This window comes from Heterocephalus glaber, unplaced genomic scaffold, assembly GCF_053883595.1.
Source record: "Heterocephalus glaber isolate CG9 unplaced genomic scaffold, H.glaber_assembly_v1.0 deba00000470, whole genome shotgun sequence".
NCBI classification, from domain to species: Eukaryota; Metazoa; Chordata; class Mammalia; order Rodentia; family Bathyergidae; genus Heterocephalus; species Heterocephalus glaber.
Window position 1 is genome coordinate 13,276,341 of NW_028258145.1, and position 25,592 is coordinate 13,301,932.

At 48.6% G+C, this 25,592-nt stretch overlaps 1 protein-coding gene across 7 annotated transcripts in view; it reads right to left on the reverse strand.

Moving 5' to 3' along the window:
* Window positions 1–2,743: 2,743 nt before the first annotated feature.
* Pax8 (paired box 8) overlaps window positions 2,744–25,592 on the reverse strand; it is a 57,831-nt gene continuing 34,982 nt past the window's right edge. For 4 of the 7 annotated variants that reach the window (XM_004844542.3, XM_013072172.3, XM_021258178.2 and 1 more), the window contains 8 exons: window positions 24,407–24,495; window positions 23,960–24,091; window positions 23,499–23,674; window positions 19,274–19,394; window positions 18,600–18,806; window positions 11,542–11,643; window positions 5,205–5,291; window positions 2,744–3,922 (listed from right to left, as the gene is read on the reverse strand). In XM_004844542.3, coding sequence (XP_004844599.1) covers window positions 3,846–3,922; window positions 5,205–5,291; window positions 11,542–11,643; window positions 18,600–18,806; window positions 19,274–19,394; window positions 23,499–23,674; window positions 23,960–24,091; window positions 24,407–24,495 — 991 coding nt within the window. In that variant the 3' untranslated portion in view covers window positions 2,744–3,845. Of the gene's footprint in view, window positions 3,923–5,204; window positions 5,292–7,360; window positions 7,493–11,541; window positions 11,644–18,599; window positions 18,807–19,273; window positions 19,395–23,498; window positions 23,675–23,959; window positions 24,092–24,406; window positions 24,496–25,592 lie in introns of all 7 variants that reach the window. The other 3 variants (XR_002394811.2, XM_013072176.3, XM_013072178.3) reach the window with 3 other exon arrangements.

Below are 25,592 nucleotides of genomic sequence, written 5' to 3' on the forward strand. Positions count from 1 at the left end.
TGGGAAAAGCGTGTGCTTTGGGGGGCATAGAAGCAGGAGGACGAGGGTGGCAGGTAAGAGTGGGAAAATCTGAACTGGCTCCTGTTTCAGGATCAGTGGGCTGTGGCCACCAGTTTGCTCTTGCCTGAGTTTGTTGTGAGGGCCGAACGCATGCCTGACACACAGTGGGCAGAACACACATTTAGCAATAAGTCAGGGCAAAAACTTTGGCGATGTGAAAGAAGGTGAGGGAAAAGGGAGAGATTAGATTCAGCCTGTGGGCTGGCCTTGGAGACAGACACCCATGTCCTCCTCCCCTTGGAGGTTCATGGCAGCCAGAAGGTCAGGGTAGCTCTGCCCACCTGGTAGGCTGAGACTGGGCTGCAGCTGTTCTGTCCTCCAGCAAGAAACCCACTGGCTGCCCTTTAGGGCTGCCTTATTCCCATGGACTTCCTTCAAGCTCCTGCACCCTGGGCCAGCCTGGATGGTCAAGGAGGCAGGGAGGATAGGAGGAGACGGGAGTATGGACCAGGATGAGCTGTCTGGACAGCTGATAAGGTCTGTTCACATGGGCAGTGAGAGGGATTGTTCCAAGTACAGTGGTGGGAGGCAGTGACGGGTGGCTCTGGATCCTCTGGGAATGTCCCAGGCCCTGCCTTAGCCCCAGTCTTCCCACCAACACACACGATTCTGGGGCCCCGTCTCCCTGCATGGTGCATTAACCCCTTTGACACAGTCACTCCTGGGTGCTTCCCTCGCTCCCCTGGTGAACATGCTCCTCAGCTGCACTCCAGAAGTGTCCTGTGTGTCCTCTCTATCCTGGTCCTCACACCCTTCATCGTGGCTTCTCCTGTACCACCTCAACTTCCAATGCCATCCTCAGTGCCAAGGTATCTGCAGTTGTCTGTCACCCAGTATGCAAATGATTACATTTTCTGAGTCCCTTGGATGGAATACCTGGATAGGTCCTGGACCACACAATCACCAAACAGCCACTTTCAGCCGGATGGCCTGAGATGACCAGCTCAGCTCAAAGGGAGGTGAGTTTTGTATGAAGGTCACCACAGCAAAAGTATAGCTCAAGCCCCTTTGTCATTTAGGATTTGGAGACACAGTGTCCCCAGAGAGGTTTTGGCTGTGAATGCAGAAAAAGATCACTGTGTGGGCTCCCGGGGACACCATGGATCTCAAAGGGATCCTTGGGTGAGGGTTGTCTCAGGGTGCTCAGGAGCCCAGCAGTTCGGGTCATGAAAAGCCTCAGATACAATGGGCTGCAGAGTCCTGCTGCCACACTTGTAGCTCGAGGGAAGCCCTATCACGGAAAAATGAGCTTCAGGAGGGGAGGGAGTGGAAAGGGATATAAAAAGAATTAAGATGTGTGATGTACATGTACCAACTCCCCACGATGAATGTAATCATTATGTACTGCCAACGTGGACTAATAAAAATGAACAAAACAAAACAAGACAAAACAAAATAAACTTCCTTGCAGATTCCCCCTGAAGAGACAGGGACAGGTTTCCTTCATGGGAAGGTTCCCCTCCTGGCACAACTGTTCTCATGCCCCACCTGGGCCTTGAGTATCTCTGGCCTCTCCTTTGGGAGCCCTATATGGAGGTCACAGCCCTGTTCCTCTCCTCCCCCCTTCCTGCCTGGCAGATCCTGGGTGGGGCTGGAGATCCCCCTTCTTTCATCTGTCTCAGCCCCACCCCTTTATTCCCGCTGGGCCCCACATGGAGATGAGGGTCTAGGCAGACATGTGACAGCCCTCACAGGGCCAACACCTCATGTCACCTTGTGCCTCCTCCTTTGTTCCTAGGCTTCCTGGAAGGGTGGTCTTGGATCCCTGAAGCCGCCCTCACCCCCTCTTGGCCCCTCCACCCTGTACCTCTCCATTGCTCAGTCAAGTCAGATCTTTAGGACTGAATTAAAAGAAACTAGACCCTCCGGAGCAGTCCTCCAACCCCCTTGTGTCCAGAACCCTCTGGCGTCCCTGATGAAGGCCCTATGGTATTGGGGGAAAGTGCTTGACTTTTTAAGGCATGGTGGTGCATCCCTGTAATCCCAGCACTCTAGAAGGTTGAGGCAGGAGGACGGCAAGTTTGAACCCAACATGGGCAACTTAGTGAGACCCTATCTCAAAGTTTTAAAGAGGGGCTGGGAATGTAGCTCAGTGTGAAGGCCTTGGGCTTAATTCCCACTACTACTGCTACTACTACTACTACTACACACACACACACACACACACACACACACACACACACACACACACACACAAAGTGCTTGACATAGAATCAGAAGATTTGGTTGAATCCCCAACTTTCCACCTTGGGCAGCTATTTCATTTTTTTTCCCTAAGCCTCAGTTCCATCCTATGTAAAATAAGGCTCCTCTCAATTTCACTTTCATGATGCCCTCCACACTGTACCTGACATATAGGAGAGCACAGGGTTCTCCCTTCCCTACTTCATCACCATGGGGCCCCCAAGCTGATTATGTGGGCTTCTCTGCTGATTTTCTGGCTTCCTATTGATACCCACAGCAGCTGCTTGTGAGGAGCATATGATTGACCTGAACCATGCCACGTGCTCATTGGATCCTCCCATTTACTCAGAGTGGAAGAATTGATTTACCCAGCATTGTACATGAGGGAGAATGCTAAGTCAGGGTCCTGGGGCATTAGATAGTCCTTTCCAGCCCACAGCTCCAAAGTGAGCATATCAGCCAACCCCAAATGCACCCTACCCCAGCTAAGCCCAAAGCCTAAGAAGAAGAGTAATGGTTTATTGAGTCATGTGGCAATGGTGGGTTGTCCTTAAAAAAGAAAGAAGCATCAAGGAGAGAAGCCCAACATGGTGGGGAGACAATTCACTCAAGAGGGCAAAGTGGGAGATGGAAAGAGGGAAGCTTGACCCAAATAGAGCTTCATTTACAATATTTACAATCAGGTCTTAGGGGAAGGATCTGTGGGGGCCAGAGAGGGACCCTCCTTGCTGGCTTCAGGGGGTGCTTCAGGGTCTCCTTGGTGGCTGCGTGGGGTGGAGTGCAGGCGCACCATTGGCTTGGCAGGAGCTGTTGGGAAGGAAATCAGTCTCTACCATTCTGCTTGCCTCTGCTCTGGGCAGAGCTGCACCTCATCCCCCAGGGGCCAGGGCCCTTTGGGATGTCTGTCTCCAGTTGCTTTCTGGCTGATGGCAGCTGCCAAAGAGATGAGCTGCTATGGGAGAGGCTGGGGTGGTGCTTGTACACTCACAGCAACAGAGAAAGGGAGGTCAGCTGACAACCCGGTGGAATTTCTGGTCTATTTGCCTAGCCTTCCACCCATGCCCAGAAGGGAAGTGTAGGGAGAGCCAAGCAAGCTGGACAGCAGAGGGCAGGAGACTGGACGAGATGATTCTCAGGGTGACCGATGGGGAGAGCCTTGGCACAGGCTGTGATCAGTGGGCTGGAAAGACCTGCTTAGTCCACAACTGCTGGAGTTGTATGGTTGGAAGAGCTATGCACATGGTCCTTGTGTGCCCTTGGGCCAGGCAGGTCCCATCTGTCATCCCCCTTGAGCTCCATGGGTTCCTCTTCTCTCCTTGGGTGGGTACCAGCCCAGGCACATTTCTCCTCCTGTCACTTTTGGAATGGAATGATTCTCATCCCCTGGGACTCCTGTCCCTCTTCAAGGAGTCTTGGAAGACATTTGGCCTTCTCCAAGATCCTCCTGTCTTTCATAGTTCATTAAATTAACCACACAGGGAGTGAGCTGCAATGCTGGAATTGTGGTTATTTTTCATGTAATAAATAAAGATTCCTTTGTATGACTCTCTGGGGCCTGTCCCAGGCTGAGTCCTCCTGTTGCCTGGTCACTCCCATGGCAACTACAGATGGTCAAAGGCCGTGGCAGTGGAGGGCGGTGCACTTGGCCTTGATGTGGAACTGTAATAATACGGGGAACCTGGACATGTTAAAAAAATAACAACAGTGCTGGTCAGAGGGGAAGTTGCAGCAAAGCCTTGCCTGCATCTGCTAACCTTTAAGACAAGTCCAGTTAATCATTTATCCCCCTGGCCTATCTGATCATCAAAGATTAACTCCTCTCCAGCCCTGCTTCCTCCTTCTCTGGCCTCACCTTTGAGTTTCTGGCTGGAATAAGAATGGTGGCTTCTTGCCCCCTCCCCGTTGACTGCTTTGACCTTCAGCACCCTCCTTGCCGGGAGAGGGCAATGGAGAGCAGTTTTATGTAGAATACCAAGAATTGCACATTGTGGGGCCATCAGGATCCTCCCCAGCCTTGCCCAAACAGCTACAGGTCAGAGAATCTGCCTTTAACATCCAGGGGGATTAGGCTCCTAACTGGTAAAGGAGGTCTGGGCCTGGGCTCTGGATACCTGGGTAGGTGGGTGGCTGGGGGAGGCTCAGTAGGAAGGTGCCCTCACTCCCAGAGATTCTTGTTGCCCTAGTTCTTTCTGAACAAAGGTGGCTTGGGGTTGAGCACACGGCCACAGAACCCAGGTCGGTCATCCTTCCGGTCATTTCTGTAATGCCAGGCAGTATCAGCAGGAGAGGGGATGGATGGTTCGGCCTGCAATGGTGAGGTTGGCCATCCTTGAACCATTGCTCTCTGGCTTGGATTTGCTCTGACAACCCCTAACCACCACTCAGGGAGGCTCTAGTGGGATCCCTTGTTTCCAGTTTCCTGAAGCAATAGCCTCACCAACTCCCTGTACCTTGCCCTTGAGTGCTCTTCACTTCTCAAGCTAAATTACAGAGAACTCGGTGGAACAAGGGTTTCTGTGTAAGGGCTTTAGTGCTGAATCATGATTGTTTGTGACCCACTCAGACAGTTAATGGGGGAAGCTCCTGGGAAGGAGGGCAGTGGGTACCTGCAGGAGACAGTTCTGCAGCCTTGGGGCTGTAATCCACCCCACCACCCACTTTTCTAGTCTACCTCTACCCTTCTCTCCAGGCCAGAGTCTAAATCTTAGGCAAAACAAACACTTAACAGACTTGCCCTTGAGGAGCAGGAGGGAGATATAGTCAGGAAGTTTCTGGTCTTCTCCCCCCACCTCCCAGTAGCCAGATACACTGTGCTAATTACCCCCATTATAAAAGACAGTCTTTTTCCCAGGTCCTCCACCTAATCTGAGGTCTCCCAGGACTCAGACAGCTTTTGGCCCAGCCTGGCCTCCCACCCCTGCTGCCTGCCCAGCAGAAGGCCTGGGCACCCAGGGACTTACTCAGCAAGCTGGAGTTGGGGAAGCGCCAGGCCTCGCTGTAGGAGGAGTAGGGGGTGTGGCCGTAGGCATTGCCAGAGTATTCACTTCCTGTTGGAGGCACATAGGTGAGAGACCTATAAGATTATGGCACCACTGTGGGGTGAAGTGGGGAAGAAGGGTCTACAGGGCCTGCTGTGGTGAGCCTGGGGATGAGCAAGCCTGGGAGGGGGACCTTCCATCATCCTTTGGAGTCCACAGTCTGGGTCATTTAGGGCAGCACTCTTTTCCCCAGGCATTGGAGGCACTGACCTGACTCCTCAAAGGAGCCCCAGGAGAGAGATGTTATCATCATCCCAATTTCCAGGTTAAGAATTGAGGCTGTGGGATCTGCAGAAGCTCATGAACCTGGAAGTCTGAGTGCAGAATGGAGATTGTGCTGTGCCTCTAGGGCCCAGATTCTAAGCCATCTTCTCCCACTGTTGGACCTTGTGCAGAACGGACTGTCCACAGGGGCCCAGGGCAGGGGCATGGGGTGTAGCAGCCAAAGAGAGAACTTGTATATAAGAACTTTTCAGTCTCCCTAGGTGTAAATTTGTATCCACGCACACATGCACACACAAGTGCATGGAGAGATGCTGAGGATTGAGGAAGCTTCCCTCTTGGGGAGGCTGTGTTATGAGACTTCCTCTGAGAATGTGTTGCCACTTTAAGCAAACTCAGTGTATGAATTTACACAAAGTAAATCAAATCATTTTGTCCTGTGATTTCTTTCTTGCTTGGCTTTCCCAAAGGAATTATTTACTCAGGAAATTACTTAAGAATTCCTTTATATCACAGCAACAAAGTTAAGCTGAGCAACACAGCTATTCCTGGTACTCGGTCTGGGGTTTACAGTCCACTCTGCCACTCATTCTTCCTTCTTATTCTCACAATCATTCACACTGCCTGTTTATAGAATAGGAAATTAAGTGCAGCATGACTAAGTAGTTTGTCTCCATGGTGGGGCAGAATTTGACCTTAGACCTTTTGACCCTAAATTCCAGATAATTCCTTAATGCACCTATGAGATGATTTTGTTTACAAAGCCAGGTTCCTGCTAACTCCAAGATCCAGAGAATGTCCACATATCCTTTCAGAAATGCACTTCTGATTATGAACTAAGTATCTTCAATGGCTCCTTGTAGCCTTCCTAGCCTCTTTGGAGTGGAAATTCTTGCCTCAAGACCCTGCCTAGTGGAAGTAAAGTCCCTATTTCCTATTTCTGGCTATGTAAACATGGATAAGTCACTAGTTTCTCTGAGGCTTAGTTTCCTCATCTGTCAAATTGGGCAAAATTAGGTGTCCTTGTCTCATAGAGTTTAGTGAGAATTAAATAAGATAACATATTAAATTAAATATTCAGCACTGTGCTTGGATAATAAGAAGCACTCAATAATATTAGCTTATTGCTTTTCCATGAAACAGTTTCTAAAATAGAGTTCAATAGAGACTCAAATCAGTCATGCAACCAGCCTTATGCCATGGTTAGGGCCCATGTGGGCTGATTCCTTGTAGAGAAATAGTATTTGTAGAGGAAGAGTGGAATCAAGGAGAGCTTAAGGCAGAGGACAGAAGCTACTGAACCCTATCCTTGTCTAGGGGCTCAGTGATAGGCAGCAAGCTCACAGTAAGAACATGGTCAGTTCCTCCAGGGGAGGGACTAAGCCAAACACAGATTGAATAAAAGAGGGAAGAGAGGGGGGAAAAAAGCAAAGGAGCAAAGGGATGGAGTGGGAAAGAAAGCTAAAAAATAATCTAATCCAATCATCCACTCTGACAGTGAAGGGACTGCTGTGCAGAGAGAGAAGGACATTTGCCCAATGCCTCCTGGTTCATGAGAGCCTGGCCCTACACCAGTGGTCTCTTCTGACCTCCAGTGCCAGCAGCCCCCTCCCCTGCTGATTGCTGTACTATTCTGCATCTTTCAGTGCTCCCTTGGAGGAAGCCGGGTCTACATTAGCTACATAGCTGAGGTCCCGCCCATGCCCATACGCCACACTGGTGCTGAACACTGCAAGCTCTCAAGGACAAGGACAATAGATGAAAAATACTGTACATGTTTGCCCTCTCATTTTGTCACTCATTCATGCATTTACTTACCCCCACACTCATACATTTATCTAACACACACTGAATACCTGTCTGCTTCAGTCACAGGGAAGCTGGAGTAGGACGTGGGGCTGGGGAGGTAGTGTGGCTTTAGTGTGGCTTCTTCCCACTACCAGATCGGTCAACCAGCCTGCAGCCATACAGGATGAATGTCCGTGTACCTATGAGAGGCCGATCTGTTCTCTGCTCTGCACCCTACCCTACTCTCCTATTTGGTCCTTACAATTATCCCCTCTTTTCTTCTTCTCCCTTTCTAATTCATCCCTTCAGCACAAAAACATGCTCTGCTATATTCTGTCTTTTAAAAATTCTCTTCCCACCCACATCCCTCTCTAGCCACCAGCAACTTTCTTTCTCTCATGGTCTGCCTTTACCTCGCAACCCTCTGCCAATTAGGCCAATGCCAATCCACTCAAATTCCCACGATCTCTAACCTGATCCCCGCAATGATCACTTCTATGTCCACAACTCCCTCAACCACTAGATCATCCCTCCCTCTATGCCTTTGGCTTCCATGATGCCCAATCTCCTAGTTTGCTTGTAACTTATTTGTCTTTTCTATTTGCCCTCTTTGCAGGCTGCTTCTCTTTTAAAACCTTAAATTATGTAGAAGAATCCAGTTTGGTTTGAGAGCATTCTGTGAATTTCCATCCATATTCTCTTTCAAATGAAATGTCTAATCACTTGCCATTAAATAACAGCTTTATCCAATGGCTGAAATTTATATTATTGTCAAGATTCTTTTCTGACTTTAGAAATATATCATGTGCCTACTGAAATATTAAACTGGGGATTTAATAGGCCTAATAGAACTCTTGATTTCCACCTGGCACCCACTACATCTCTTTCCTAGTCTCTATCTATCTATCTATCTATCTATCTATCTATCTATCATCTATATTTATCTATTTCCTCTATTTTTTTTTAATCCCTATAGTCAATTCACTAGCAGAGTTTTTGGATCTACCACCAAAATGTTTCATCATCATCACTTTTCTTCTCTTTCTCTGCTATCCTTAGCACAAGGCACTGTCATTTCTTGTGAAAACTACTACAACCATCCCCTAACTGGTCTCTGTGCTTTCTTTCTTGACTGTCTACAATCTAGTTTCTCAGAAGCCTGAGTAATCTTTGAAAACTTGACCAACTACTACTACCAACATCTTCTCATCTTCTCTGACTGTTCATGATTCTTTGATACATTCACTTTCTTTCCGTGTGATACCATGCTAAACTCATTCTTTCCTGCCCTTGGGCCTTTGTATTTGCTGTCCTGTTGGGGCAGGGATGGTTGGCCCTTTATTATGTAGCTGACCACTCTGAACATTCTCTCAGACAGGCCTTCCCTGATCACCCAATCTAAATTAGTTATCTCCTCCTTTTGGCTCCTTATACATCATCACATTTTATTGTCTTCACACTCATATATCTGAATCTGAAATCATGTTTATTCATTCATTGGCTTTTTACTATTTCTGTCTAATATTAGGTTGCAAGCTCCATGAATAGTGAGATACATCCTGTGTATTCTTGTACCCCCACCATCCCATACCATCATCACAGTATTTGTTAGGCAAAAAAGTGGTGAATGGACGAAAAGGTGTGGAATGTGGATGAGGGAAATATTGCTAATAAAAGGATGGCTGGGTGAGTGGATGTATGGAAAGATGGATGGATGGAAAAACGGATAGAAGAGAGGATGTGTACACAGAAAGATTATAGATGGAAGGATAGATTCTGGAAAAATGAGCAGAAAAGTGGACAGATGAAAGGATAGCTATATGGAAAGATGAACAGATGGATAAATGGAAGAATGAGTGGATGGGTGGAGAGATGGAAAGACAGAAAGATGGATAGAAAATGGAAATATGGGTGGTAGGATGTATGGATGGATAGATTGATAGGAATAAGTGGCTGGATGGACCACCTATTTTGAGCTTTTGGTTCTGTTCTAGAACTGTTCTGAGTGCCTGTGTTATTGGAGACAGAGAGAAAGAGAATGAAAACAACCTAAGGCAAATGGATATGAGAAGTCTGTGTCGTGGTCCTTTTCCTGTGTTGCCTCCCTATAGCTTTTGTCTTTATTTCTGGTACGGTGAGAGGCAGTGTGGTTAAGTAGAAAGAGCTCTAAATTTGAAATCATAAGATCTGTATGAACAACTCAGAACTTAGCATTGTTATGATTCTGAGCATACTACTTTGCTTTTCTAAGTCTCCAGTTCCTTATCTGTAAAACTGGGATGATATCAGCCTTTCAGTCTTACAGTGAAGATTAAATGAGAAGTAAAGTTGTATGTGCAAATGGCCAGGCATGCAGAAGTGCATAATAAATGATCATTTCCTCCTTTCCACAAGTGATTGAAGACTGCTATTGGTATGCTTTACTTTAAGCATTTATTATGTATCTTACATGCATGCAGTGGGTACTCAGCTTTCTGACTTTAATAGAAGGAATCCTCATTTCAAGTCAACTGAGAGATCACAGGTGGTAGTAAGAGATGGACACATAATTTTTCTATTTTTCTACAATAAAAGTCTTTAAGAATTCATTTGCACAAGAGTATTCCTAGGAACTAGGTAATTCATTTACATAGTATTGTATTTTCTGAAAACTAATTTGCATCCAACTTACTGGGAGCCTATCCACTGTGTAAGGCAAGGTTCCTCCTTTTTGTGATTCACTTACAGTCAATGTGGTAGTTGTGTGTGTGTGTGTGTGTGTGTGTGTGTGTGTTTCACAGCACCCACTCTGGATGAAGTCTTTCTGGAAACAACCGGGGGTCTTTGATGAAAGGCCCAAGCTTTCCAGCTACCTCACAGGTCAGATTCTTGGTCCCAGGAACCCCTTGCCCTGGGGTTGCCCTCAGGGAATGATTCATAATTAAGAGCAAAGCCTGTGCTTTCTGTTTCTTCCTCCTCCTCTAAGCAGGCAGCAGGACAAGGTGGAGGGGTTGGAAGGGGGATGGGGGGAGCCGACTGGAGTCTGGGATTTTGATTGAGAGGCCCCATTATCCAGACTCTTAAAAAAATAACCGAATCTTTTCCTTTTTTATCTTGACCAATCTCATTTCACGGTCCAGAAGAGGAAGGGAGGGAGGGAGGGAGTCTGGAGCCAGGAGAGAGAGAGGAGTCAGTATTCTGTATTTTCAACGCTGCATTAAGCACATCTCCACGGTAACTAGGCAGCAACAAGTGCCAGCTCAGCAGGTTCCCAGGGAGTACTGAGCAGCCTTCCCTCCCTATGCTTCTCCCTCACTCTGCCCAGGACAGCCCAGCGCCCCCTGAACTGGGTGCCTAGAGTGGGTGGCTAGCAAAGATTAACCCCTGCTGGGGGAAGCATACCTTCGCAGAGGCAGCAAGCCTCTGGGGTCAGAGTCAGGGAGGCTGGCCCAGGACTAGAATGTGGGGCACACCTGTCCTCAGTTTAGAGCCCTGTCCATAGGTCCCGGGCCTGAGACCTCTCTGGGTAGCGGAAATAGCTCATTTCTACCCCAGCCATCTCAAGATCTTTACCAGATGGTTCCTAAAAGTGAGATTTTCCCAAAGAAATGCCCATTGTCCTTATTTGTCTGGACCTGGACATCCTGACCATTGGATGACCATTGGGAGACAAAGAAACCCAAATGACTGGCAGGCAGGATTCCAGGGCAGTCCAAATGAGGGTGGAGAAAACACTCCCAGTTCTCCCCATATTTTACAGGATCTCTAGAATACCCAGAAACTGCATCCTGCTTACTGGGGTTGTGTGAATGTGGAATGTGAAGGAGACTATTTCAATCATTTCAGCACCACCACTATTCGCTTCAGGTCTTTTAGAAGTGGTAAACTGAGATTCATCAAAGTTAAGTCACTGGGGGACCATGAGCTGCTTGGGCTCATGTTTGGCTCCATGTTTGAATGTACTCGGTGAATGGGTAGAAGAGATGGGGGAGGGTGGATTTGAAATGAGGTCTGTCTTGGCCCTTCTCTTTTCTTCATGGTGGGTAGTATGAGAGATCTGGGAAGAAGAGGCTAAGCTGAGAGGAGTAGAGAAGCCAGAATGGCCCTGAGGCATTTTCTAGGCATTCATAAGAAGGTGTCCAGCTCATCTATCCTTGCCCTTTGGGAAGGCCATGAATGGGACACTAACAGCAGTGTGTTCCCATTTGTTCCCCTCTCTCCAACACCTGCTCTTTATAGGACTTCCCCTCCTGCCCAGTCCTCCCCTTACCTGCCACCATGCCTGCGATGGCAGAAGAGGCATAGCTGCCCTGTCCACTGGTGGGGATGTGGGGTGGGTATCCGGGCAGCGTGGGTCCCACCATCTCTCGCCCTGGAAAAATACAGCAGAGTTATCAGGTGGTCTATGGGGACTTCTTGTGATGATTGTTACATTTCTTCTGAGGCCAGCAAGTCTTCCCGCTTGCTATTCCCACTCTCTCCAAAGCCATTCTCCAAACTGGCTTCCTCTGAGCCCAAATTCCTGTCTCCTCTGTCAGGAAGAAGATACCATGCAGGGAGCACTTGTAATTGCAGTCTGGTTTCCTTTCCTGTCCTCTAGTGGCTTTATTTGTATATTACTTTAGTCACCCACAAAAATGTCATGTATGGGAGACACGGGGTATGTCTTCTCAGTCTTCATTATCGCCCACCCCAGCACAGCAGAAGGCACACCTGACTTAAATAAGTACCCTAGAGGACACTTGACCTAGAGCATCCCTTTCAACTCCAGCTCTGCAGAAAACCAAGAACATGGCCTGGTGAAGGGGTGGCAGGTGTGTGGCCCTCTGGCCCATCACTTGTCTTTTTTGGGCCCATGGCAGACATTGCTAATCAATCGCCACACTCTTTTCCAGGGAGCCAGGGAGGAAATTCCACTCCTTGGCTTGGCCTCCCAGGTAGACAGAATCTACCAGAGTTACAAGGGACAGGAAATCTATTGGCTGAAAGGAGACACGGCTGAGAGACATTTAGCTTTTACACTTGACCACGAGTCACACTTCTGTCAACTGCATTTCTGAAAAAAAATCACTTTCAGGAAAGCAGACAATATCTGTTTATCTCACATCTTAGTGACAGCAATGTAGCTCTGTAAAGACCACATCTTCCTGGCTCTATTTCTTCAATATGTCAGGAAGTGAAAGCTTTGCATTTAGGAGATACCACCTGACTTGATGACCTTCTCTTCACTTACCCTCTGCTCAACAACCAGGATCCCTTGCCTGTTCCTCTTCCATCACCCCATGCTCTGCAGGTCCAGTCTAGACTCTGCCTCACCCCCAAAGTTCTTGGTAAAGTGATGACAGCTGTCTTAGCATATTTGTTAACAGTGCCCATTTCACTCCCAAATGGTCCAGTTTGAACAATGAGTCATTTGATCATATTACTTCTTGGTGATGTTTCCAGAGTTTCTCAATCCCAGCAATACTGACACTCTAGGCTGGCGAGATCTTCGTTGTGGGACTGTTCTGTACATTGTAGGATGTTTACCAGCATTCCTGTCCTCTACTTAATAGATTCCAGTAGGAATTCCTACCCACTGTGACAATCAAAAGTGTTTCCAGACATTGCCATGTGTCCCCAGTGGGGACGAAGTAGGGGGAAAATCACTCCCAGCTGAGACCACTATGTTATTTGACCCAAATATTTTTGGGGGCTGTTTTGTCTTCCAGGACTTACATGGGCTACCTGTGAGCCCTTATCCATCAACTTACGAGGTCTCATCCTCTACAACACTGCTTATCCAACTTTCTTCCCATTATGCCCCACCCCAGCTCCTTCATACCCTAGCCTCTTTGAGGGGTGCCTGGTAATGATGGATGCCCAACGAAACCCTGCAAGTTATCAGTACCACCATGACTTCCTGTTCCTTACTTCTTTCTCTGGAGATTTCCCAAAGACAATCAGTTCATTAAAAAGTATGTACTGAATAAGTACTACGTACTAGGCACTTTTCTAAGCACTTGGGGATAGAGCAGAGAGCAAGGCCAGGCACTAAGTCATGATGGGGTATGGCTGGGATGGGCATTTGGAACTAAGCAAAAGGGGTCAATGAACAACTTCTGCCCTTCCTCAAGGGAAATGGCTAGGGGTCCTTATTCTGTTTCTATGGCTAATTTTATGTGTTCCCTAGACCAGCCATGTGTGTGATTTTAGATCATTTTTTTCTACAGTAAAATGCAGAAAAATAAGTGTAACCTTAACACACCGAATTACTATTATACTGAGGTTGTTATTAGCATAATTCAAACCCAGAGTTTCATAGATGAACATGATTAGTACAACTGGCACATTCTGGAAATGGTTATGTTAGTGAAACTCTTATAGAATAAGCCCTCTTTGAAATGAGATGTCAGTGTGCATTATTTAAAACTGTGTGAAGGTTTTGAAATGCTGAACACCACCCTCTAATTTGTTTGACTTATTGCAGTGTCAGGCTATGGTTGGTACTGGACAAAACAGGGTGGAACCCACTGGAATTCTACATATGGGCGCTGTTCACCTGACACAGGGTGGAGAGGGGAACAAAGGAAGGACTAGAAACACAGGTTAGGAAAAGAATAGTATACTTAGAAGTAAAAGTAGAAATAGGTTGAAGTTATGCCAAGGGATAACCTGAGCTTCATATAAATATGACTGCAAATAGTATTAGCCCTCACACTTAGCCTCCTTGTCTTTGGGGAAGTACCCGGCCAGGCCCTGGGGACTGAGAGGGACTGAGTGACAGGAGGTCTGTGAGAGCAGGGTACAGGGGTGGATGGTGGCATGGTGGGAAGAGATGTAGGAGGGTGGTGGCTGACTCTAGTCTGATACCTTCTCCTTTTCTCTTCGCCCCATACTTCCTACTTCTGCGGGGTGGGGTGGAGAAAGAGAGAGAGAGAGAGAGAGAGAGAGAGAGAGAGAGAGAGAGAGAGAGAGAGAGAGAGAGAGAGAGAGAGAGAGAGAGAGAGAGAGGGAGATCTGCAGCCAGACCAGATTATAAATGAGGGACAAATCAATTTCTCCAAACCACGTTTTCCTCTCTATCACAGGAGAACCTAATTTCGATGAGAGCTTATAACTTGGGTTTACCTTACTTCTGGATTGATTGCAGGGGCTTCCTGGCACACTGTGTTGAGAAGAATTCTGAGTCAGCATCTGTCTACCATGGTTGGGGGTGCAGCAGTGGGAGATGAGTCTTAGCTCTCAGGCCACCTATTTGCTAGTGCTGGCCCAGTGCTCTCCAGGGCTCCTCCTGGTCCTGGTGACCTGTGGTCCCATACTCCCCTCCCTTCTGGCCACATTCGAGATCACTTTCTATCACCAGACCTTGGGGCACAAATTCCCTCCCTCTACCCTCCCCCCCCAGGCCACAGTCTGATCCACAGTTGACCTATTGTGCTCCACCCCCACCTTGCTCTTGCAAATAAAATTCATTGGGCTTCTTTACTGTATTCAGAGATTTTAATCTTATTCTCCCTTTGGTCACCTAATTTTCTGCCAGGGGATAGAGATTTCTGAATTAAATGCTGGAGTAGACCCCTGAGAGGTTTCTCTCACGAAACCCACCCTCCTGAAAAGACCAGTAAAACTTTCTGTAGGACAGCCCTCACTCAAACTGTGCTGCCACCAATTGTCCTAACAGTCTCACCTAACTCTACTCCAACTCCTTAAAAATGATTTCCTGGGCTGAGGATGTAGCTCAGCAGTATGGCTCTTGCCTAGCATGAATGAGTATGAGAGCCTGGGCTTCATTCCCAGCACTGTAAAAAAAAAATTCTCCCAGAAAGCCAAGAACCTTGTATCCTTTTCAGAAACAAAATAACAGAAGCCATGAGCTGGAGATACTCCATCATCATGGATTAACATGCCCTCTTACCTACGTTTCTGTTTTTAAGGCTTTTCATCATATAAATTTAACATTGCTGTGGACTTCCCTCTGTTCTACACTCAAATATACTTCCAATGTGGCCCTATTTTTAAGAAGTTGACATACACCTGGGCCCTGTTGGCTGGCTATGAAGTGGGGTTCTCTAAGGGAACTAGCACTCCAGAGCTACTGGTAAATAATCTCAATAGTGGTAGAGAACACAATCAGAAAGCCATAAGCTGGAGAAATTCAGGGGGTAGAGATGACTTCAGACTATTTCACTTGCCTCCTTTGATGTCTGCCCTCTGTGTAACCTCTTTTCAATTCCTTATCTTGTTCTGATAGCAAGGAGAATTTATGGCAACCCAGAAGCCTCTTTGGCAGAACTAAATATAATTTTTCACAAAAGGATGGAGGAGGGTAATGGACTCTTTGATGATAAAACCTAACTCCAAGCTTTCTGATCAGCTGAGTTGGAGTCAGCCTTGGAGCAGCTAGGACAAGGGCAGCCTTGATGTCACTGTCATGGTCAATGTGTGGGAATCCACACTAGAATGTCTGAAGGGAACTGGAAGGCATTTTAGGAGCCATCTCATTATCTCCCAAACCCTAATGTTTCCTCTTTCTTGGCTGACTGGGGAGCTGAGACAGAAGGGCAGCCACCCTGGAAATTCCACTCAGATGTGGGCTAAGAGAAGTGACTCAGGGAGAAATTCTATGCAGCAGGAAACGGAGTTGCAGGAGATGGTAGGAAGGTCTTAGCAGATCACAAGGAGGAGGGGAGCTGGGAAGATTCATGTAGGTTATGGCTGTGCTGATTATGAAATGAAAACTCACCAGATCCTCCTTCCTCTCCCCTTGTCTGCAACATTTCCTAGGAATTATTTGGTCTCATTTCCTTTTAAATTCACCTCTTCTCCTCTGGAGGGGGGTTGAAGTCCCCAGACTTTTAGGCTCATTCTTTTCTTCCTAAACTTCCCCCATCCTGTCATTCCCTGTCCTCCCAGCTCTCCAAACAGGGGTCGGCCAAGTATTAGGTATTTAGGTCCAATCTTGACCAGAAGCCTCAGGCAGACAGTCTATAAGAAGCTCCAACCCAACACTTGAGCTCATCAGGGACATAGCCATCATCTGCAGGACTGGGCTCAGCTCAGTGAACAATAGTCCTGACTTGCTTCCTCATCTTGGCCACCTGACTGGACCTTAGTCCCTCCAAGGCTGGGCACTCTTCGCTCTTCTTAAGAGCCTTGCTCTGTGCTGAATCTGTAACCCTTGAGCCAATGCTGGTCTTCATGGATGCTAACACCTCTAGTTCAGCATCATCGGTGCCTGGCTTTCAGGACCACCAGCCTGAAGGACATCTGACGCTGTGTATTTGGCTGCCAGCTGCCTAGTGACCACCTGGTATCTCCTGCCAGCTGCTTTGTCCCGTGGGTTGGATGACTTTCTAGTCCTACAGCTGGGCTGAAGTGTGGGCCTGTCCACTAAATTAGCAGCTGACAGAAGTTGGGGGCATCACCCCTGATTGACTGCATGTTGACAGGGATGCTTGGACCCTTAAAAGAGTGACAGAAGGAGAGAAGTGTGGGAGCTGAAGGGTCAGGGAGCTTGCCCTGGGCTATTCCCACTATACTTCATACCTTAGCCCACATCTGTGCTCTGATACATCTATCAGTTTCCAGCTGCTGTCTGTCTTTCCCTTTCTTCTCAGCTGGTCCTGCCAACCCTCTCTGCACCTCACACAGTGACTGACAATCTGCTTCATTTCACCATGTGCTTCACCATACACACACTGCGTACCTGTTTGGCCACAGCCCTCAGCCCTGGCTGCCATTCCCACAAGACACAGAAGTGTGCCCGGTGATCCAGCCTCTCTATCCCACAGCAGACAGGAATCTCTTCTTGCTCTCTCTTTATCCTCCCCATCCCATTTCCTAGGGCTGACATAAATTCACTCAGCTAGGGCTTTTCTCCTTTAATAACTTTGGTCAAAACAAATGACCCATCTCTGCTGATTTCATCCTCTTGAAGTTTCAAATTGAGTCAACATTTTCATTGCTTCCGATCTTCGAACATGGCCTCTCTGCCCACACATTGGGTGTCCATCTCTATGAAAAGGACTTCCTCCATTAGACATAGGTATTTACAGGGAAGAGAAATGATCCTAGGTGCCAGACAGACAGGATTTGTCACCGGTTATAAGAAAGGAACCATGGACTTGCATCTGAGGACCTGTGCTTCCTCTGGACTGGCAGAAGCCCCGATTCTCTGGTGCACTGGTTTCCAAGTCCAGTGGCTTTCTGGAGGCAGTATGCCAGACATCTTGCGTGGCCTGACACATTTGAAAACCACTGTTCCTGTTGGCCTATCTGACTCCTGGTTGTACCAGGTCCACCACCCACCCCCACTGGTCTCTACTGTAGCATCTCAAGGTTGTTGGATGGGGATCGGGGGCAGAGGGGAATTAGCTCTGTCACTAAAGACCCACACTCCTTGGAGAAACTCTAACATGAAGAACGCTCCACTGATTTCAAAGCTACCTCAGTCCTGGAACCCCCCAGGTTTCACATCAAATCTCATTTCTGTTGAAGCCCTTTAGATATCTGAAGACTGTTAGAGGTCTCTGCCTGTGTCCAGGCCAAATCTGGACTCTGTCAGCCATTGCTCAGGTCCTCACTACCAAGGACAATGTCCATCTGTTAGGGAGACCCAGCTCTGCCAGGCTGTACCTGAGGTCTGACCCTTGGGGTGTAGACCCAGCCCTTACCCTGTGGAATACCATGTTCCTGTCTAGAGACTGACTAGGTCCTCCTCCTTGCTGGGTTTTCCTCTTCAACAGTGTAAGGAGAGGTTCTGCTCCATAAGCACCTAACATGCTTATAGCTTCACATGTTTTGAAGCAGGTGAGTTTCCTGCAGGAGGCCCCTCAACCCTGAACCCAGTCACTCTGAGGTGACCCTTGAAAGATGCTGGTACCCTTCACTGGTGCTGCCATTCTGCTGGTATTGATAGCTACACTATGGAGGACCAACTGGCACTGATCCTCATTCCTTTTCAGGAATTTGATCCAGAAGTTGGCTCAAAGGCCAATGCCTTTTTGCCTCCAAAGTTTTCTTCTCTTATTGTTTAACCAAGACCAAGTGGTCCCACTTCATAGCACTGGCTCCTTGCCTTAAGGTCTCTATCCTTCCTTGGGGTTTTGGGAGTGGTGGACCCAATGGCACCCCCAAAATGCTTGCACCTTCGGACCCCAGATTTTGCAGACATTGCGACCCAAGCCTTGGCACCGGCGGAATTGGGCAGGTAAAAGGGTGGCTGGTGATGGACAGGACAAGGGGCTGTGGAGGGGGCTCAGCCCAAACCAGGGGACTCTGGGTTGGCACTACGGACCTCTCCCCCCCGCCCACGCGGCGCTGCACGGCGGGACGGCCCTGTCATACCTGAGAGTAGGGCCTGGCCCGTGAACTGCCCGTACACGGGGGCAGCATGGGGAAAGGCATTGAAGGGCGGGACCGAGGCGCCGACTGGGCCCCCGGAGCCGACTTGCTGCAGATCCAAAAAGGCGGAGCTAGATAAAGAGGAAGGGGTGGAGCTAGAACTGGACAGCTCGGGGGTTTCCTGCTTTATGGCGAAGGGTGAATGAGGATCTGCCGGAGGGAGGGAGACAACAAGGAGAGAGGGGTGTGAGATGACGGGGCGGGAACATGCACACACCAAGCCATGAGATGTGGGGAGGGATGTGGTGGTGGTGGGGGGGGCAGGCCAGGCAGGCCGGGCAGCTGAGGTGGGGTGGAGAGGGGCTACAGGTGATTCTCAGGTGGGTGAGAGAGCCGAGGCTCCACCCTTGCTGTGCCTTCCTCCATCACAGAGGGAGGGGCTGCACTGTGTGTGCCCACCTCAACCCTCAGGAGGGGCAAAGAGACCCGGTGGGGGGCCTAGGACTGAAGGCCCTGCCCCGGGTCCCACTGAGACCCAGCCAGCACAGCCCACCTTTCCTCTCCAGGTCCAGGCCCCAGCCCTGTCCTCCTGACAGCCAGCCAGCTGTGCTGTCCTGGCCCTCCAGCCCACCCTCACAGCTCGGTAGAGATGGCCCAGAAGCCTCCAGGAGTCCTACCTGCCACCACTGGGTAGGTCTGGTGAGTCGAGAGGTTGCGCCCCAGGGGCGTGTTAGAAGGGGTCAGGGTGGCCTTCCCATCATCCAGGGCACTGTTGAGCAAGGGCAGTGGGTAGAGGCCCTGGGAAAGAAAGAGAAGTCAGCAAGGCAGAGGCCCCTGGACCACCCAGTCCTCCTACAGACCCTGCAGCCTGTCTTTGGAGTTAGTGACCCTAATCTCCCTGAGAAAAGCTTCTTTTCTCCTCATCTCCTTCCTCCTGTTCTTTCTCAGCACTACTTGGTTTATTTAATTCATTCCTATTCAACTCAGAATCCTACTGTTCTCCCAGTCCCAGGCTTCCAAGTCCCAGAGTTCAGGGTGAGCTGGTGGCTTGGGAGTCCATGTTTGGGATGGAGTGTGTCCTTCAGAGGACCTAGCTGGACACTAGTCTCCATCCTCGTCTCCCCACAAAGTTTGGGTCCAGAGTACAGGGCAGTGCCAAGGCCTGAGCAGGCAGTCCACAGGAGTGTGACTGTGAGGAGGAGTTTTGAGTTCTTTGTTCTACTTGTAATTTATTCCTCTCCAGATAGGAAATGGAGGCACAGAGAGGCCAAGAAAGACAATCACCCTCCTATAAGGGATAGAGAGCCAAGATGGCGACTTCAGTGCCTTGCAGCTGTTAGCTGCTGCCCTAAACTAGATGACAGCAAAAAGCTGACGTTAGAACTTTGCCTCTGTTATTCTCATCGAATCCCCTCAGGAGCCCTGTGTCATGGCTGAGAAAGAAATCTGTTTTGTTCTTACAGAGTCTGAACCCCCAGGAGGTAAATGTCCCAGTTCAGTGTATTGAAACCAGAACTAAAACCAGGACTTCAGAAGCTCCAGTTCACAGAAAAGGCGGCTCTCTTCTCCTTTTACTTTGAACCCAAGCAAATAGAAGCTTGTGAGTTCAGCAATTAACTTGGTGTTAATTTTGTTTGAAAAACTCTTTATCAAGTGCTTGTGGGTTTTGTTCAATAAGACCTCATTGTAGTCTCCAATTGGCTTTGCCTGCCATGAGCATGGCTATGACCTAAGGGGCTTCTTTAAAAAAGAACTTAGTCAACTAAAAGCAAGAGCATCCTCCACCCTCCCATGACTCGCTTCCACCAGGGAGGCACAGCACAACCCATTCCCCATATACAGGTCACACACATCCACAGCTTTGCACTGTATGAAACAGTGTGCAAAACTGAAATCAAGGGATGCTCTGTGGTTATATAATAGGTCTATTAAAGGCAATCACTTTCAGTGATTCCATGGAGCTGGGCTCTCAAAGGAGCCACAGCACTTTTTGGTTGCATGCCGGGCACTTTTGGAAGCTGCAGTCAATTCTGGAGGCCACCAGGGCACCATCAGCGTGTAGCAGCAATTACTGACTAAATGGTGCTCTGGTTCCATGCCTTCTGAGAGGCCCACTTAGAGGCAGGGTGGAGTTGCTTAGAGCTTGGCTTAATGAAACTGAACAAAATACGTAATTTCTAGAGAGTGTAAGAAAAGTGTAAAATGACTTATGGATGTGTTGTGAAAATATTTACTAAAAATCTAATTTCTGCTCCACATAATTCATTTAAAAACAATTTTAAAAGAAACTTATACAGTCAGACATTTTGGGAATGTTGCATCGAATGGTGTAAACACCGCAGTGGTGCCTGGATTTTTTTCTGGAATGGAAGTTGAATTGGGGACAGAGTGGCATAATACTTTCCGAACTTGGGTGAGTTAAAGCTCTGGTTCAATAATGATTGGCCAAGTTGATTTAGTCTGCTTGACTTTTCAGAGCGCTGTTTTTCTCACCTGTATTAACAGGGATTGTAGAATCCACTTCCCAAGACTGATGTAAAGATTAAATGAAATTTTCATATACAGTACTGATATAAAGCATTCAGCACAGAATGCTTTGTCACAACAGATGCTCAGTAAGTGGTTGTGACAGGTAATATTTTAGGATTATGGGAAGAGTCAGAAGCTGCCAAATTTTTGATCTCTATCACCACGATATTCACATTCTGTTAATCTTCTTGGTGGATTTGTAAAATACAGGAAGAAGAGGTATATGGACTCCTAACTCTGCCTGGTGGTAAAACAGCAACCAGGAATGAGGCCACATGACCTTTCTGCTGAGCACTTTTCCCCTAGTTGATTTCCCAGCAAGACGTCAGAGTCTGCCCCATGCTGAGGTCTGGAGTGAGTATCTGTGCTTTTTTCTTGGCTCCTCAGCCAGAGGACCTTCCAGTGCCCAGGTGAGAGAACATCATGTTACTGAGGCAGCACAGTCAGTCACCAAGGGCAGGAAAACCAAGAGCTTAGACTTAATGAGCCCTTGTCACAGGCTGGGTTCTCTGTGCCCCTTCCCACCCAGTCAAGTGTATGAGTGAAGGAGAAAATAATTGCAGGGCCTCCTTTTCTTCCTCAGTAGAGAGAGGTTGGAGCAGTTTAGTAGTTTTCAAATGCTTTCATTTTGTTCAGTCTTCAAACAAGAATATATGGAGGCACCAATTCTAAGACAGGCAGCTGTGGATCCATCTGAGTGACACCAGGGCTCACAGGTCTGAGCTCTGCCAAGATCTGCTTCCTCAGTCCCTCTCTGTACCCCTGACCCTGAGATCTCACCACACGAATGGGAATACAGAAGTAAGTGGTCACTTGGGTCTCTAAGACCTCATGTCTGCTCTACGAGTCTCTCATTCCAGGATTCATCATGTATGTACCCCAGCATGGTTCAAGAGCTCTCTGTAATCACATATGTTCTTTTGGGGGGCTTTTGGATGGAGCCAGGATATGGCTCTGGGACCCAGCAGGTGCCTGGGGTCTCTTCAGCAGGGTTTCTTGACTCTCCCAGGGCTGCTGGTGCTGGCACACGGGCTTTGCAGGCTTACTCTCAAAGAGCAGGCTTCCTGCAGGTCCATCCCCGAGCCCCACATCCCTCCTGGAGCCTGTTCTGACTGGGATGAGCACCCAGGCCTTCTCTTGGCTTTGCTGAAGGCCAGCTTTCTCTGCACCCCAGTAGCTGTTGCAGCCAAAGCTGATAAAATCGCTGACGCAGGTTGCCTACCCAGCTGTGGGGGCTGGCACAGGACCAGCAGCCCAGCCAGTCACTGGCAATGGTCCAGTTCATTATGGGCACCATTGCCATTGTCCTACTCAGATCTTAAAGGCAAATGTTCAGGATGGCCTCACTTCTAGACAAAATGACAGCGTGAACCAAGGAGGCAATGGACCACACCCTAGATACTCCTTAGTTAGTTCAGCTGGTGGGATGAGGTGAGGAAGACACTGAAACCATGGACAGATAACAACAAATTGAGAGGTCAGTGGTTGTCAGCATTGTAGCATCTTTGTTGGCCTCAGAGTGGGACCTCTCACCTCTTGGTCAGCTTTTCACAAGTGCCAATCCACTAGAAGCCATTTCTCCTACACTACGTACTGGAAAGAAAAAAACTCCTTGTAGCTCGTGATTTATGATTCTGGATTTCTGAACTCATTCATTTGTTCATCCATTCCTCATACCCTGATTGAGTGGCTATTAAAAGAGGAGCACAAGGTTAGGTGCCAGAGAGAAAGATGTCTCTTCCTTAAGAAGTCAGCTGCCTTCACACTCTGTCCACTACACTATTACGAAGCTCTGTGAGCATCACTGAGAGCTGTGTGAGGGACATGCAGGACCAGGAGTGGGAGAGATGAGTCATGTAGGAGGGGCAGGGATAGATTGGTAGAGAGGGTGAGTGAGCTGAGTCATAATGGTTATGTGGTATTTTTCCAGGCAGAGATTGGGAGGAAAGGCATTTGTTAAAGAGGGCACATGATATTTGAGGGCAAAGAGGTGTGAATGAAGCTGACATGCTTGGGGACATGAGTAATGCTGGCTCATAGGGTGTGCAAGGGGAGCAGTCCAACATGAGGCAGTCATCATGGGGAGGATTTAGCCACCACTGCACAGTATGGGATGTGACCCTGATGGCAGAAAGACAGCACCCCCAGGCTACATTGACCTCTTAAAAGGGCCAGTTGCAAAGTGTCAGGTGAGGGAAGACACCAGGGTATTTGATAAAATAAAGCCTATGTCGGGCTTGGGACTGTGTGAAGCATGGCCCCTGACCCCACTGAAGCAACTTCTAGTGGCTTTGCTGCCAGGCTCCTTAGGAGAGCTTGCCTCTGCTCCTGCCCTGACCCACCCCTACTCACCTCCCACGCCCGGCATCTCACCTGCTCGCCTTTGGTGTGGTTGGGGGAGGCATAGGCCTCCGGGTAGTGCTGTCGCTCAAATGGGCACTCAAGTGACTCAAGGTGGTGCTGGTTGAAGGCGTCTGTGCGAAGGTGCTTTCGGGGCCCACTGCTGCTGCTCTGTGAGTCGATGCTCAGGCGGCAGCTGTCCTGGTCACCTGGTACCCCAGCAGGAAGAAAGCTTTCAGGGCACCTATTGACACCTCCCCCAACTAATATGAAGGAGCATACTGGCTGAAGAGGGAGGGAAAGGGCCAGGCTCCTGGGCCTGGGGCATGGCCAGCTAAGAGAGGGGGCATATGACTGCATGTGTGGACTGGTGGGGCCCTTACAAAGTCCTGGATCATAAAGGGAAGGGCTTCTTTTCCCAACAAAGCCTGAGCACAGTGCCCTCCTGTGGCCACCCCCTTTAGCTCCCCACCTGTGCCCCCCCTAACACTCACTGTCATCCATCTTCCTCTTGCTGTCGCTGCTGCTGCCAGGCTGAGCAATTCCCAGGAGCCCATTGATGGAGTAGGTGGAGCCCAGGGAATCAGACTGGGGTGACTCCGGGGGTGTGACAGCTGAGCTGGGGACTGCAGGGGGTGAAAGGGAGAGGGAAGGTCAGGACATAGGTGTGGCACCCCTCAAAGTCCCTGGAGAGGGCTAGAAGTCATTGCTGCAGGGCGTACTGATGGAGAGGTTCTCAGGGTCAAGGCTGTCTGAAGTGTTTCCCCCCTCCTCCACATTCAGTGAGTAGTTCAGGAAGCCAGGCTGCGCCATCATAACAACTCAGCCCACACATAGGTTTTCTGAGTACCAGGGTGTGTTTATGCATCTCTGTGTTTGTGTGGGTACACAGATGGGGTGTGTGTGAGGAGTGTGTGAGCATCCAGTGATTCAGTACTCACTCAGTGTGTGTCCCGGGCTCAGAGACTTGGTGGCCACGCAGCTGTCCATGGGGAGATTGAAAGGTTGCTGCACTTTGGTCCGGATGATTCTGTGGGAAGAGCAGAAAGGTCCATAAAGATGGGGAGGAGGAAACAAGACTGTGGCTGGCCCAGACCAGTCATCTTTCTGATATCTCACTTGGGTATCTCTAAGGAATCTCCAATTCAATGAGTCCACCATCAAACCCATAGCCCTGCTCCTCACACGTGGTCCTCCCACTGTGTCCACATTTCATGATTAGCACCATGGATTGCTCAGGGCAGAAATATATCTGCCTCCCTTGCTTCTATATCAAACCCACCACCACATTCTGTAGGTTTGACCTTGTTAACCTCTCCAGGGTTGACTCCTCTGTGCACCCCAGTGTCAACATCTTAGTGTGTGCCATCACCAGCTCTCTCCTTCTGGGGTCACCGACCTACCCTATCCACTCTTGACCCTTTCTAATTGATGCTCTTTATTGCAGCCACAGTGGGCTGTTTGAAATGCACTTTACTCTCCTGCTTAAAATTGGCCAAGGGCTTTCCATTGCTCATTGATCAACAGCAAGAATATGTAATATGCCCACCAACACCTAAAGGGCAGCCTCTGTGGACATCTCCTACTTCAGTGTACCTCACACTCCCTTTCTGCCAACAGGCTTTCAGCTTCTCGTAAAAGAACCTATTAGCATATGCTGTCTCAGAGCTCTTTTTGTCCCCCATTTCACCTAGTTAACTCTTGCTCATTGTTTCTTGCTTAGCAGAAGCCTTTTCTAACCTCGCTAAACCAAGTTACCCTACATTAGCTCACATTCCTTCTTGTTCCTCTCCTTAGTGGGACGTGGAGGTGTTTGTGTGGATATTTGATTCATGTCTGTGTTCCCATTAGACTGTAAGCTCCCCAAGGACAGGGATTGTGTGTCTCCAGGGCCTAGCACATAATAAAGGAGTGAATTCTGTGTGAATGAATGAAGGAGGAAGTAAATGATTGATTGAGATAGTGTGCGAATAATTGAAGGACCAATCAAATGCTGGAATGCTTGAACTAGGGGCAGGCTAGGGGTCAAGAAAGGACTAGTTCAAGAAGATTCTTTTGTTGAGTGAAAGAGGATGTGGTGTTTGAGGGAGGAAGCTGTAGCTAGCACACCGTGGGGTGGGGGCAGGG